The 16193-nt window shown below is 41.4% G+C and overlaps 1 protein-coding gene across 1 annotated transcript in view; it reads left to right on the top strand.

The window, feature by feature from the left end:
- SKIV2L2 (superkiller viralicidic activity 2-like 2 (S. cerevisiae)) overlaps positions 1 to 16193 on the top strand; it is a 120128-nt gene that overhangs the window by 8666 nt on the left and 95269 nt on the right. Inside the window, exons 3-8 of the mRNA XM_006889591.1 lie at positions 984 to 1050; positions 7248 to 7310; positions 9091 to 9203; positions 12118 to 12646; positions 12795 to 13553; positions 13830 to 14537. Of these exons, the coding sequence (XP_006889653.1) occupies positions 984 to 1050; positions 7248 to 7310; positions 9091 to 9203; positions 12118 to 12646; positions 12795 to 13553; positions 13830 to 14537 (2239 nt within the window). The remainder of the gene's footprint in view (positions 1 to 983; positions 1051 to 7247; positions 7311 to 9090; positions 9204 to 12117; positions 12647 to 12794; positions 13554 to 13829; positions 14538 to 16193) is intronic.

Genomic DNA, 16193 nt, shown 5'->3' with positions numbered 1-16193 from the left:
GACAGTGTGATTGGCACAGAACAGAGTAGAGTTTAGGGCTTTTGTACATAGGGTCTCTATGAGTCGCAAGTGACTCGACGGCACATAAGCAACAATGTTCATCTCTCAGACTTATTGTTATGTTGAGTTGGAACCAACACATTGCTTACCCTCCAGTGGTTTTCAGAGGCTGTATATTGCATGGGAGGAGACAGTTTGTCTTCCTCCTTCAGGGCTTTGGGTGGATTCAAACCACCAGAGAAGCACTGTCTTTGGGTTAGCAGTACAACTCCCCATGACTAGGCTATCAAAAAGCACTTACTTAAAACCCCACTTTGCTCTTATCTTCATATGATATTCTTCATATCCTCCCACAGCTCATCTGGTCTTTGCACATTGGTGTTCAAGGCCTAGCTACATCTAAATTAGGCTGATTTGAGTCTTGCCAGATGGGCAGTTTTCCCCTATATGATTTATAGCCTCTGGAAAGTTAATTCTGACTCAGTGGCACATACAGCAAAAAATTTGATCTCTTAAAGAGTCTTTGCTCATTAAGAACTAAAAACTATTTGAATGATACTTTTTTACCTATCTAATGTATTATCTAATATTAATGGATGCTCAAGCAAAGCTGTGCCTTTCTGGCTCCTTGAGAGAAAGTTGAGCTGTCTCCTTCCATGTGATGTACGGCATCGAATGGAGGGTCACCTGTGAATGGTTTCCCACTTCAGCAACAATGAGATAATGATGATATTTTGTAATGTTTTTATAACTGTCTTTATCTTTGGAATTAATAACAGTGCCCATGGAGGTCTGTTTTATTTAAAATAATTATTGGAGTGAAATATGAATTCAAAAGAGGATAACTCACCACTTGGAGAAAATTATTACAATTTGAAATAATAATTGGGCAGCATACTTTGCCTTAATGTGTATGTGACATTTGAGATACTATAGGAAAATAGTGGGGGTTTTGATAGCTTTAATAAATTTTTTTTTTTAAGTTTGGCAGACCTGATGCCCAGAGTCAAGGTTCAAGCAGTGGAGACTGTCGAAGGCTGTACACATGAGGTAAGCTCAAGTAGCATGCCGTAAGTTGATATTTTTAATGGCATTTTACCTGGAGTGCGTAAGTTTAATGATCAGCAAGCAGTGTAACCTTGAGGGCTTTTAAACATTGAACATTTTCTTTAGTGTGCACATGTACTGGAAGGAATGGGGATTTGTAATCAAATTTGGTTTCTATTCCTCTCACAGCTGATTTAATATCTGCATGTTTCGGTACATTTCTTAGAGTGTTTGAACATTAATTTTCAATTTGCATGGTGTTGTAATGAGATCTACCTCTCAGGGTGGATGAGATAATTATTAGAGGACATTAATTTTAATGAACATTTACAGAGATTTGGGGTTTTCATTCATTCATTGTTGCACTATTTTCTCTACTCTCCTCCCCAGTTCATTCTTCTTCCCCCCCCTTGAAAGTCTGTTTTAATTGTCTAATTGCCACAGTGCTTGTCAAAGCCAGTTCTGATTAATGTCCTTTGTCAGTGTGTCCTTTGCCATTCCCTATCACTCCTCCTTGAGAGAGACGTCACCCTGATTCATAAGGAAAAGGGGGCAGCGTGTCTCTTAGCTACTTCCTGCTGTAAGGGGACGCTCTTAAGGGTGAAGACCTCTCACTACTCTAAAGGGCTCCTTTGGCAATAGGAAACACATAGACTATTATGGAGATTGATTTTGGAATTTAGATGCACTGTTATCAATTGTGCTTAGCCATGCATGTTCATATCCTTGAAGATGTAACATGAAAGTGTTGCAGCCTAGAAGACACAAATTTAACAAGTTAAAAGTACATGAGTCAAAAATCGAAAAGCAGTAATATTCCACGTAGAGGCTCAAATAGTGGCACCAATCAAGTTACAGAGCGAAGGTAGTTCTTACAATAAAAGTCCTGTTGACTAGCACTTTGTCTATTATAGTATAAAGGTTAGGGATCACAAGATGTAGAGGTTCAACTATGTCATTTATTGTTCTTAAGTCCTGGAACAAATTCCATCTACCACTGGGTTGTTTTACAACTCGGAAGTCCGCATGCAAGGCAGAGGTGAGGTAAGGAACTGCTTTTGAGGTTTTCCGTCCATTCCAACAACTAAGAAATAATGAGAAGAGTTAGGACCTCAGAAGGCTTTTGGGACCAGAGAGTAGGCTCCTGTGTCCAGGAGAAAACGAATATACTTACCAGTAATGTTAATGCTCACCCACAGTTCTTCTGGGAGGATCTAAATTGTTGAAGCATCCTCCTTTGTTTCCAGCTGGGAGCTGGGGCCTGTCAGTCCTGTCAGCCACGAGGACCTGATGTAGGCCACCCTTGTGGCCAAGTGTCTTTCCACACTTATAGCGAGTGGGAGTTTCCTCTCTACTCTTAAGGTCCGTTAGCAGCACCCTTTTAGACAAGCTTCAGTTTCTTGTCTTGGCACAAGATGGCACTCACTGACAGTTTGTAGGTTCTCTTTTAGAAATGAGAGTTTGTAAAATAAGGGACAGAAGAAAATTGACAATTTCCTTCTATTAAGTCTTTTATTTATTCCCATTCCCAAGAAAGATGATCCACTTGAATGTGGAAGCTATCAAACTATATCATTAATATCACATGCAAGCAAAATACTGCTGAGATATTAAAAAAACAGCTGGAACAGTACACACATAGGGAACTGCCAGAAGTTCAGGCAGTATATAGAAGAGACTGTGGCACCAGGGATGTCATTGCTAATTCCAGATGGATCCTAGCTAAAAGTAAAGAACACCAGAAGAATCTGTTTGTGCTTTATTGACTATGGCGAGGCATGGCTTTTGACTGTGTAGTTCATAACAAGTTGTGGCTGACATTGAGAAGAATCAGAGTCCCAGAGCACTTAATTGTGTCCATGCAAAACCTGTACCTGGACCAGAAAACTCTTGTGTGAACAGAGCAGGGAAATACTGCATGGTTTAAAATTAAGAGGGAAGTATGTTAGGGTTGTATTCTCTCTTCATACATATTTGTTTGCTGAGCAAATTATCCAAGAAGCTGCACTCTGAAGAGGACTGTGGCATCAGGAGTGGAGGGACACTCATCAATAACCTGCGTTATACACATGGCACAGCCTTGCTTATTGAAAGTGAGAAGGACTTGTAGCACTTGTTGCAGAAGATCAAGGAATGGAGCCTTCTGTTTGTATTGCATGTCACTGTCAAGAAAACAAAGATTCTTAACTACTGGACTGATAGGCAATATGATGATGGATGGAGAAGAGATTGAAACTGTCAATAGCTTCACCTTCCTTGGATCCACAATTAACACCCTTGGTACCCGCAATCAGGAAATAAGGAGATACATTACACTGGGAAAATCTGCAGTTAGGAATCTCTCCAAGTTACTGAGTATTGATGTCAGTCTGAGGACTGTGGTGCATCTGATTGAGCCTGTAGTCTTATCATTTGCTATACATCTGAGAGCTGAACTATGAATATGGATGATGGAAGAAGAATTGCTGCCTTTGAGTTACTATGTTGGAGAGGAGTATTGAACATCCCATGGACTCCCAAAAGAAATGAATATATCTTGGAGAAGGTGCAGCTGGAGTGTTCTTTGGAGGCAAGAATGATGAGGCTTTACCTCACATACTTTGGGCATGTTGCTAGGAGGGGCTAGTCCTTGGAGAAGGACATGTTTCTAGGTAGGGTTAAGGGTCGACAAAGGAGAGGAAGACCTTTCACTAGGTGGACTGATGTAGTGACTGCTGCAGTGAGCTTTTGTGTATCAGGAAGTGTGAGGATGGGACAGGATAGAACAGAGTTCAGATCTTTTGTTCATTGGTTCGCTTTGAGCTTTGAGTTGTACTCGACGTCACCTACCAATAACAATATATAATTTTATTGCCTGTTCTGTGCGGAGTGCACTGATGACTGGCCAAGCCTCTCTGGCTGTTCAAATCCATCAGTGACTTTAGGAGAGAAACATAGGCAGGCACCTACCATGCAATTTGCAGCCTTGGAAGCCTGCTGGAGGATCAGCAGTGAGTTGGTTACCAACAGCAATAAGAGTTTTTTTAGTTCCATAGCTGAAGTTGTTGCATGGATTCCTTATGTCTGGAATCAGGCTTTACTTTTTTAAAAAACTAGCTTTCATGATCAAATTTTCTTTCCTTTGGATATGATTTGACCTCCTTTAGCTTTAATTTGAACTTGCATATGAATAGTTGATGGTTTCTTCTACAATCAGCACCTGGCCTAGTTTGGGCATACTTTGTGTACGTGGCCAGGGACTGACTGGTCCTTAGAGAAGGCTCATGCTTGGGTGGAGGTACAGCGCAGGAGATAAAGACCCGTGATGAGATGGATTGATACAGTAACTGGGGTGATAGGGTTATGTGTGTTGGAATCAGTGAGACTGGCTCAGGACAGGGCAAGCTTCAGAGCTACTATTCATAGGGTCACTATGAGTCACAGGTGACTCGATGGCACATAACAACAACATACATAACTTTATAAGAAGTTACATTATTGGCCAGATCTTTGTTTTGTCTCGGGATAACGTCCAACAAAGAAAATGTTCTTCATCTTACTTTAGTCAGTAGGTAACAGATATCTTAAAAGTTTTATAAAGAGCCATCTTTAAAGTACATTTAATGATCTCTTCTTGACTGGGGCAGAGAAAAATGATGAAAACTATAGAGACATAAAAACATTAGTTCAAAGGACTGATGAGCCACTCAGCCCTCAGCTTCTGTCACCCTGAGAACAGAACTGTTTGTTGTCCATCTTCCACTCCTGACTGCTCAGAAAGGGATTATTATGGAAGGTCTTACATAGAATAGGAGGAAAATAGAGGAAAAAAACTTGCAAGATTGTTTTAGAAAGACTAGGTCTATTAGCCAGAGAGAGACTTGTGGAACTTTTAATAGAACAGTACGCTTTGTTATTGTCCAGTCAGTTTGGAACTGATTGACCTTCCAGCTGGTTTTCAGGGGCAGTAACCCACCCAGGAGATTGCCCTTTTTTCTCTTGCATTTGATTTGAACCTCATGCCTTTGGGTTTGCAACTCCTTAACACTAGCCCACTAGCACTCCATACTATTTATCTTAGCCACCCTTTAAGCCTTGAACTGAAGTCACCCCTTACAGCTTCATTTTTGTCACAATACATATTTATAAGGTGAGCAATAATACTAGGCAACTCCTGACATCAAAGGGGTAACATTTAACTCAAGGACCAAGTTAGAAGCCAGGAAAGAAAAAAAAAAAAAAATAAAAAAAAAAGAAGCCAGGAAAGGACAGGGGAGGAGTGGAAACAGAAGACACAGTTGGGAAGTGGAATAAATGATGTTAAAGGTAGAGATTGGAACCAGTGACATGAAACAAAATGTATGATTTGTTAGATAGAAAACTGATATGTCTGTAAACCTTCATTCAAAGCACAGGTTAAAAATGTTATGAATAACTGAAGAATCTTATTAAAATTTTATTGAATAATCAAAAGAAATTGCAAATGAATAAAAAGCAGCTTTTGATAGAACCTCATTTTTGCAAATACCTCTTTTTCTATGGAAAGTTCTTAAGGTCCATTAGAACTAGCAAGGTGAACTAAGCATATGTGTTACTCCATAGATTGTATCTCAGTATCAGAAAACAAAGATTCTTATCACTAGACCTATAGGCAGCATCGTGATAGAAGGAGAAAAGATTTAAACTGTCAACAACTTAATGTTATATGGATCCATAATTAACAACCTTGGTCCCAGCCATCAGGAAATCAGATTTACTGCACTGGGAAAGTCTGCAGTTAGGGACTTCTCCAAATTATTGAGGAGCAGTGATGTCAGTTTGAGTGCTAAGTGTGTCAGATTGAGGCCATGGTCTTTCCTATCACTTGCTGTGCATCTGAGAGCTGGACAGTGAATAAGGATGACAGAAGAAGAATTGATGTCTTTGAGCTGCAGTGTTAGAGAAAAGTATTGAATATCCTAGGAACTTCCAAAAGAACAGATATGTGTTGGAGACGGTACAGCCAGAGTGGTCTTTGGAGGCAAAAATGATGAGGCTTTGCCTCATATACTTTGGGCATGTTGTTAGAAAGGGCTCTTCCTTGGAGAGGGACTTGATGCTCAGAAAGGTAGAGGGTCCGTGAATGAGAGGAAAGCCCTTGACCAGATGAATTGACATGGTGACTACCGCAGTGAACTCGAATGTGTCAGGAAGTGTGAGGATGGCACAGGATAGGACAAGGTTCAGATCTGTTTATAAGGTTGCTGTGAGTCGTACTCAACTCAGTGACACCTAACAACAGCATACCTTTACAGCAGTATCACAGTACTTCAGAATCACCTAATTTGATATAATACTTGTTCATTGACTTCTTGCTTTTCCCTTAGAAATTATTGATGCAGTAAGGATGGCGTTTCGTGTGATTACTGCCTCTGAAAACCTTTGGGTCAGTTCTGACTGATGATACAAAACAATAAGTTAAATTCCTACTGAGCTGTAGTGTGAAACATGAGCATTGCCAGTATTTGAAAGTGTTGTTAATTTTGCTGTATTATGGAAACCTTAACAGGAGGGAAATGTCAATTTCCTGTTCTTGTAATTAGTGTAATTTTATTCCACATAATTTTTTTTCATGTAATAACATCCCTTTTAATGCCTTTTCATCCTTTTTTAATATTTTTTAATATCAAGCAGTACATTATGTATGGAAAAGACAAATAACCTTACTAAACACAGATTCATTCTTTTTTAAAATTTTTTATTTTCACGTACTGTCGAATCAGATCTGACTGGCACAGGAGGAGATACTCCTTCTCCAGCAGAGCGTCTGGTGGATTTGAACTGTGTGCTTTCAGGATTGTAGTGCATCTTCTTTACCACTAGGCCACCAGAGCTCCCTTAAACACAGATACTTTAAGAGATCGTATTTGTTGCTTTTGTGCTGTCAAGTCAGAAGTGACTCAGCTCACCCTCTTGAGACTCTAAAATCACATAGGAGGAGATACCCCATCTTTCTCCCTCAGATCAAGTGATGGATTCAAACACCACAACTTCTGAAAGGTGTTAAGTTACTATACTGAGAAATAAAAGTTTCGTAGAGTTCTCTTTAAATGTTACACATTTCGCTTTTTGCCTGTTTTGAACACATTGTGACCTGACATTGCCATCCCTCCGTTGATTCAGGAGCACCAACTGTACATGAAGTAGTGACTTGGTGATTTGTTTTTTCTTTTGGTCATCAGGTTGCACTTCCTGCAGATGAAGATTATCTACCACTTAAACCTCGAGTTGGGAAAGCAGCAAAGGTCTGTTCTTTGTGTCATAAAATTTATGCAGTTTTGTGAGTCTTAAAAACAAAAAAAAAATCTTACACTTAAACTCTTCAGATGATATTTTTGTATCTCCCAGTGTATATATGTGAAGGTGCTCCAGCCAGCTGGAGCAATGTACAAAACCCAGTCAGTAAATAGTTAGAAATTAAGCATCATGGTATGAGTTTTTAAAAGTCAGTGACTTTTAATCTTTTTAAGGAATCTGATGAAAGCTCTCAAGCGTTTCTCTAGAGAAAAATTATTGAATACAAGATTCTGTATATAGCTTTTGGAAATCAACAAATCTCTAGTGATGCTTCTAAAATATATTGCTTGTATTAGATGGCTTTTAAAGTTTTGACAAATTTTAGAAAGTTAACAAATTTTTTATGTAGAATTTTCATAATTTATTTTGGATGAAAACATAATGTGCTGAAATAAGCATGAATGTCTATCATCTAATATACATGCTCATCCCTTACCAGTTATCTTGTCTGATATACTACATTTAATCAACAGTGAAATAACTATTTGACTCTCGTGCTTTAATGGTATATGTCTAGCACTAACACACCAAGGTGCAAGGTAAAAGTCATGCTGGATGTGATGTTTCTTTGTTAGCTTTTCTGGGCCATGGTTCTCAAGTGGTTTGATAATTTTTAGTGATAATAGTTGGCCATTGTATAAAATAGTAGTCATTGTCTAGTTTTTTATCATACATGTTCATTCTCTATTTTTTGGAAGTTGGCCTGACCTTTGAACACAGCTGTATTAATAGATCCATATGTATGTTTTAATTCAGTCTCTGCTATCTACATGAACTTAAATGAGGAATTTTACATTTTAGATCCTGAGTTTGTGAATATTTATTCTAGGAATTGTGAAGATTAATAATGCATTTAAAATCTCTATTATTTTTTTAAATTTATTTTTCATTTCAGTGAACATCTACAGAAATTTTGGAATTCCATTCATTCATTGTTGCACCCCTCTCCCCGCTCCCCCTCCTGCCCAGCCCCCACCCACGTTTGTTCCTCTCCTTCAAAAGAAAAGAAAAACTCCCTCATTGGTACGCAATCCCCCACACACATCCCCTAACCCCAAATATAATCCACTCTGCAACCCTCGTTCCGTACTCTTACGATAAACATAATGCCCTAAAATATAAAATATTCTCTCCTCCAAAGACTTCAATGCCGTAAACATATTTCATCCAGTTTTTCTCAGTCTTACCCCCATCCCGATGTCGGCCTCATTGTACAACAGTGGCACCATATAGCATTTGTCCCTTTGTGACTGAGATTCTTCACTCAGCATAATGTCCTCCAGGGTCACCCATTTTGAATAATATTGCATGAGTTCCTTGTTTTTCAATGCAGCATAATATTCCATTGTGCGAATATACCACAGCTTCTCTACCCATTCGTTTGTTGATGGGCATTTGGGTAAAATATCTATTATTAATAGATAATAAAGTAACCATTTTATTAATATAAAAAACGTATAATATAATGTTGGAGGTAGAAAGACAGCAAAACTGATTTTTGTGCTATATAATTAATGATATTTTTGGCTAGTGGATAAGATAATAATGTGCACAGCATTATAAAGAAATGCTCCCAAAATCTTTTGGGGGATAGCCTTTCCTTAATTTTTAAATTGTGTTCTGATATAGTTAGGTCATTTCATTCAGGTATTAATATTTTGTTTTTGTAAGAATATTTTATTATTATTTCTTTAGGTATATTTCTACATTAATATTTTGTTTTTGTAGGAATACCCATTCATTCTTGATGCTTTTCAAAGAGAAGCCATTCAGTGTGTTGATAATAATCAGTCTGTTTTAGTATCTGCACATACATCAGCAGGAAAAACTGTGTGTGCTGAGTAAGTACCCTTTTTTTAAAAATGAAATTCTAAAATACTTTGTTTTTTCAGTCTTACCCTTTGAAAGCTTTAAGTCTTTGTCTTGTTTGATTTACACAAATAGATCTTTATTTTCTTCCCTTCCCTTTAAGAAGTCTTATGTAGCGTGTAATGTGGTGTTTTTCTAAACCAAAAAAAAAAGGTCAACTTAAATCCACCAGGCCCTCCACAGGAGAAAGGTGGGCTGTCTGCCCCTATAAAAATTTACAACCTGATGATGGTCACTGTGAGTCAGACTGGACTCAATGACTGTTGTTGTTGTTGTTATGTGCCGTCGAGTCCCTTGCGACTCATAGCGACCCTATGTACAACAGCTCTAAACTCTGCTCTGTCCTCTTCCAATCTCATTGCTTCCGACACACTCCTCCCGATTGCCCCCATCACCGAATCAATCCATCTCCCAGAGAGCCTTCCCCTCCTGCGCTTGCCCTCCACCCTCCCAAGCATGATGTCCCTCTCCAAGGACCAGTCTCTCCTTATAACATGACCAAAGTATGTCACACTAAGCCTCAGAATCCTTGCCTCCAAAGAGGAGCCCGGTTTAACCCTCTCCAGGATGAATCTGTTTGTTCTCTTAGCAATCCGTGGCACCTTCAGCACTCTTCACCAACACCAAAGCTCAAAAGCATCAATTCTCCTTCTATCCTCCTTGGTCATTGTCCAGCTCTCTGATGCATAACAAGTGATTGCACAGACCATGGCCTGTACCAGACGCACCTTTGTCTCCAGAGATACACCGTTGCTCTTGAGCACTTTAGAGAGGTCCCTAACAGCAGATTTTCCCATGGCAATACGTCTTTTAATTTCCTGGCTGCTGGTGCCGAGAGTGTTGATTGTGGAGCCAAGCAAACTAAAGCTGCGAACAATCTCAATCTCTTCACCATCCATCCTGATGCTGCCAGTTGGTCCAGTGGTGAGAATCTTTGTCTTCTTGACATTGAGCCTCAGTCCATATTGTAGGCTGCAGTCCTTGGCCCTCTGCAGCAGGTGCTTCCGGTCCTCCTCAGTTTCAGCAAGCAGGGTTGTGTCGTCTGCATAACGCAGATTGTTTATGGATCTTCCACCAATCCTGATGCCACATTCCTCCTCATAGAGTCCAGCCTCCCGGATAGTCTGTTCTGCATACAGTTTGAAAAGGGATGGAGACAGGACACATCCCTGGTGTACGCCCTTCCCAATTTTGAACCATACAGTATTTCCTTTGCTCTCTTCTGACAACTGCTTCTTGGTTTAAGTATAAGTTTCGCATTAGCATGATCAAGTGTTCTGGGATTCCCATTCTTCTCAGAGTCAGCCACAGTTATGGTCCACACAGTCCAACACCTTTGCATAATCAATGCAGTACAGATAGACATTCCTCTGGTACTCCCTGCTTTCTGCCAAGATTCATCTAACATTAGCTACAATATCCCTAGTACCATGAGCCCTTCTAAACCTAGCCTGGGCTTCTGGCAGTTCTCTGCTGATGTGCTGTTCCAGTCATTTTTGGATAGTCTTCAGTAGACTCTTGCTTGCATGTGAAATCAATGATATTGTTCTGTAGTTTCCACACTCTTGTTGGGTCACCTTTCTTTGGAATGGGAACAAATATAGATGGTAGATTTTATTTAAAAGAAACCAAAACTACCTACCTTATGCTCTGTATTGTCAAGTTCTGAACCAACTCGTAATTGACCCTCCAGTGGGTTTCTGAGGCTGTAAAGCGTGTGGGAGGAATTGTTCATCTTTCACTCATGGCACTGTTTGCATATTTCCTTTGGGATCCTAGCTCACTTTTCTGTGGACTATGCCACCCACCATAGCTCTTGGACTTTATTGTTCTTTTTTCTTAAGTAGTAAACAATGAGCCCGTTGATGCGAGGCTTTGTTTTTCAAATCTAGACATTCAGTGCTACAAATTGAATTTCTAAAGGCTTTTAACTACATCCTACAAGTTTTCTTTAATGTTGATTTATAATGCTTCCTTTATATGTTTGTGAAATACTTTATGTAGTTTTAAAAATAATTTCGGTTTCAGCGTTTGCTTGGCTCCACAGTCAACAGTCTTGGCACCAGCAGCCAGGAAATTAAAAGGCGCATTGCCATGGGAAAGTCTGCTGTTAGGGACCTCTCCAAAGTACTGAATAGCAATGGTGTCTCTCTGGAGACTAACGTGCATCTGATACAGGCCATGGTTTTCGCAATCACTTGTTATGCATCAGAGAGTTGGACAATGACCAAGGAGGATAGAAGGAGAATTGATGCCTTTGAGCTGTGGTGCTGGAGAAGAGTATTGAGAATACCATGGACTCTAGCAAAACAAACAGATTTGTCCTGGTAAGGGTTAAACCGGGTGGCTCCTTGGAGGCAAGGATTCTGAGGCTCCGTCTAACATACTCTGGTCATGTTGTAAGGAGAGACCAGTCCTTGGAGAAGGACATCATGCTTGGGAGGGTGGAGGGACAGCACAGGAGAGGAAGGCCCTCTATGGGGTGGATTGATTCAGTGACTTGGGTAATTGGGATGGGTGTGTTGGAGACTGCGATTGGCACAGGACAGAGCAGAGTTTAGGGCTATTGTACATAGGGTCGCTATGAGTCGCAAGCGACTCGACTGGCACATAACAACAACAAGCGTGGCTATATAAACATGGCTGGCGCGGTCCGCTGGCAGAGCGGTGGGGCGTGTGCTCCCGTGGGGTGGGGTCTTGCGCGCGCTAGTTTTGAAGTTTCAGGTGCTTTAAGCTGTGGGCCTGAGATAAACTGAGTTGGGAGCGGGAGTGATGCCTTCCGGAAGGGCGTGGCGGATTAGGAGCAGGAACTGAAAGGTCTGAGGCGGAGCACCTGTGAGCACCACAGAGGAAGGGCGCTGAGGGAGCCTTTCCCTGTCTCCCCAGCGATTCTGTGCTGCCTGAGCCGCACTGGAGTCCGCTGCTGCTCGCACAGCTCGCCCTTCCCTCTGATCCGGGATTGGCGGCCCCGCCACAGCTGCTGAAGCACCTGGCATGTCTTTGGGGCCTCTCTGAGCCGGCCGCCGCCGTGCCCCTCGCCGGGGTGAACGCCTCGGGGACTGTCACCATGGCCCCCGCCGGGGCGCTGCCCGTCCTGGTCGAGAACCTAGGCGCCGTGACCCAGGCTGCTGTCACCATGTGTGTGGGGTCCTCCACGCCCCAGACCCTGCATAAGGCGGCCCCCCTGGGCACCCTGGTGACGAGCGTCGCTCCGGCCAACGCGGTCCCTAAACCCAGTGGACCCCAGCTGCCCGCTCCGCAGCTGGTCACCGCCGCCAAAGCCCCCAGCACCACGATCCTGTTGCCTGCCAACATTCAACTTCCTCCAGGAACTGTTGTCATCAAAAGTAACAATGGTCAGTTGATGTTGGTGTCTCCTCAGCAAGCTGTAACAAGACCTGGAGTTATTAATAACGTAACTTCAAGGCCAGCAACGACTATAAATATGCAAACAGTCAAAACCTCTACAGTGCCGTCTATGCCTGCACCCAGCAATGTTGTCCCAGTTACTGTGGTGAAGCCAGTGAATACTGTAACTACCCTAAAACCTTCAAATCTTGAAGTCTCATCCACCAAAGCCCCAGAACCCATTCTCCAAACAGAGAACTCAGGAGGTGTGCAGACTAAACTTTCTCCGGCAATGTAAGAACTTCCTTGCAATGTTAATAAAACTTGCATGTAGTGGATCCCGGTCCCCAGAAATGGGGCAGAATGTGAAGAAATTGGTGGAACAACTTTTGGGTGCGAAAATTGAAGTGGAAGAATTTACTAGAAGACTGTATGTTGAACTCAAATCTTCAGCTCAACCTCATCTAGTCCCGTTTCTTAAGAAAAGCGTGGCTGCCTTACAACAACTTGTTCCTAACTCGCAGAGCTTTATTCAGCAGTGTTTTCAGCAGACTTCTAGTGAGGTCGTCCCTGCTACCTGTACCACGACGGGGAGTTCTTCGGTGGTGACACCTGCCTCTTCGTCTGCCCAGTCTGAAAAGACCGCCATTTCTGGGGCTGCAGCCCCCAGACCTGTGTCCGTCTGCTCCCAGAACCCACTTGCGGGTCTAAAGGGAGCGAACAGCGGCCCTGCTGTGAGGCCAGGCCGTAGCTGCAGCTGCAACTGTTTTGCTTCAGACTTCAAAACCTCTTGTCAATTCTGGACCAAACAGAACGGTGTCACTTCAGCCCCAGAACCCAGTTGTTTCCGGAGCGGCCGTATCTTTTGGAGAAGCTTCCACCACAACTCTTTGTCTTCCTACTGTGAAACCTGCTGCTGCTTCATCTGGGACCCCGTCGGACAAGCCTACTGTGGACACGCCTGTTCAAATCAAGCTTGTGCAGTCCAGCTCCGTCCTTCCACAGCCACTCGGCCTTCCACAGGCAGTTAAACAAAAGCAGCTAGTAGTCCAACAGCCTTCAGGAGGCATCCCAAAACAAGTGACTACACTGTCCCATTCTTCACCATTGACCATTCAGAAGCCTGGACAAGAGAAGATGCCAGTTGGCACTGTAATATTGACCAACCAGTTTTCTCCAGCTTCTATTCTAAAGCAGATTACTCTACCAGGGAATAAAATTCTGTCACTTCAACCATCATATCTCTTCAGAAAAATAAGATAAAAGAGAATGCAACTGCACCCTTCAGAGATGAAGATGACATCAATGATGTGACTTCCATGGCAGGGATCAGCTTCAATGAAGAGAATGCCGACATCTTAGCAACAAGCTCTAACTTGGTTGGCACACTTACTCTTTCTTGTAAGGATGAACAATTTCTTTTCATTGGAGCTCTCCAAAAGAAGATTTTAGACATTGGTAAAAAGCATGACATTACAGAACTTAATTCGGATGCTGTGAACTTGATCTCCCACGCAACGCAGGAGCGTTTACGAGGCCTTCTAGAAAAACTAAGTGCAATTGCTCAGCATCGAATGACAACTTACAAAACCAGTGAAAACTACATCCTGTCTAGTGATAACAGATCACAGCTCAAGTTTCTTGAAAAGCTGGATCAATTGGAGAAACAGAGAAAGGATTTAGAAAAAAGAGAAATGTTGTTTAAAGCAGCCAAGAGTCGTTCCAATAAAGAAGATCCAGAACAGCTGATATTAAAGCAGAAAGCCAAACAGTTACAGCAGTTGGAGTTTGCACAGATACAGCACAGGGATGCCAATCTCACAGCTCTTGCAGCTCTTGGGCCAAGGAAGAAGAGACCATTAGAGTCTGGAAGTGAGGGCATAAAAGACAACCTCTTTACATCTGGGACACCCAGCCTGACAGCCACCAGACAGTTTCTTCACCCAAGAACCACGAGAGTCTGCATGAGGGACTTGATACTCTGTATGGAGCAGGAAAGGCAGATGAGGAATTCACACATTCTGTACCTGGCTCATCTGAAGTGACCACTCCACTGCCCAGGCAGAGCCTTGCTATTTACTGCCAAAGATACACAAAGAGCATTGTTGCACTATTCCAAAATGTCACTTTGTAGAAAATAGCCCTCAACATGGAAGGCTATTGTTTACAGTTAGAAACTTTTCTGAAGTCTTACTAGTACATCTCATGGGATACTTAGTGACCAAAATTCTGCTTTGTCTTGTGAAAACAGTTTATAAAGCAGCAATTTACACAGAAGGGGCATCTTACCGATCTATGCATTTAATAACAAGCTAAGGCCTTGTTACTACCTGCTTTATTTCCCAGTCTATTTATAACAGGTAAGGTATCATTCCCTAATAGAGTTTAATATAACTTGCATTGGGATTTCTGCTGTGTTTAATCCTGTTATTCTTTCCCTGTCTCTGATTTACTTGTCTTCGTTGGAGCTAGAAGTTACTTTGCGAGCTTCAACAGCTGCTGCTGTCTTGAAAGGTAGCCGGTGACAGCAGGGCCCACGCTAGCTAGCTGACTCAGTCCTGGTGTTGTCACACAGACAAGGTGCTGTTCTCTGATTCATGTCCCCATGTCCTTTTCCTCATACTGAGAGAGGGGACATCCTTGTCAGGGAAGTTTTGCAGTTGAAGCTGCTGAAATACCTCAATTAAAAAATGGAACAGATAGAAAGTATTAGAAGGAATGGCAGGGCATTGAGTTCACACTGATAAGGGAAATGGAAATGGAATCCTAATACAGAAGCCTGGCTCCACATGACCAGGAGGGTGGGGCGGGGTTGGGACTCCACCTCAGCCAGCAAGGGTTTTGTTGAGGGGGGGAGTTTTACAAAGCAAAGGAGAATATATTAAGCATTTCAAGTGAAGATATTTTTAAAGGAAGAAATTATTTTTTTATTTTGTCTTGTTTTAAATCGCAGGAGGGTCATTTTTGTAAGTTAGCGTTTTTATTGTTCCTTTTGTCATAAAGTTTTAGTTATTCTGAATTTTAAACATTTCAGTGTATATAAAAAAAAATCTGAATTGATGATTAGAAATTTTTGACTTTAGCATTCCGTTTTGGATTCTATACTTAAAAGATAATGTCAGCATTTCACTTTTGGGGAGACCTTGGTTATAAATACACAGTGAGAAACATGTTCTCTGTTCATCTGAGGAGCAAGCTGATGGGGTTTTTTCCCCAATTCCTCTTTTTTTTTTTTTTTTTAAATCCCACCTGTGCAGAATGCACCTGGTGAAAAATAATAGCTGTATTTGGATCATACACATTAAAAAAATGAGTAAATCTTTCAAAAGGGTTTTTTAAATGGGAAAGTTACGCTTGCTAGAAAAAGAATTCAGGGAGAAAAAAGCCTGAAGGTGTTATTCTTCATCCTGTTCTTCCGATTGGGACTGTTATGGCCATGTTCTGTACTATAGTAAGTTTTAAATTTGTCACAATTTTTGTTTTAGCAAGTTATTATGTAAAATGCTATAAATCATGTATATGTTAAGAAAAAAGATACTCAGTTGGTTTTGTATATTTAAAGGCTTAGCTTTATTTTTAAATGCTATAAATCATGTATATGTTAAGAAAAAAGA

Source organism: Elephantulus edwardii, unplaced genomic scaffold (genome assembly GCF_000299155.1).
Source record: "Elephantulus edwardii isolate Elephantulus edwardi_28Jun2011 unplaced genomic scaffold, EleEdw1.0 scaffold00079, whole genome shotgun sequence".
In the NCBI taxonomy this organism is placed as follows: Eukaryota; Metazoa; Chordata; class Mammalia; order Macroscelidea; family Macroscelididae; genus Elephantulus; species Elephantulus edwardii.
This window is presented reverse-complemented; position numbering and strand designations above follow the sequence as displayed.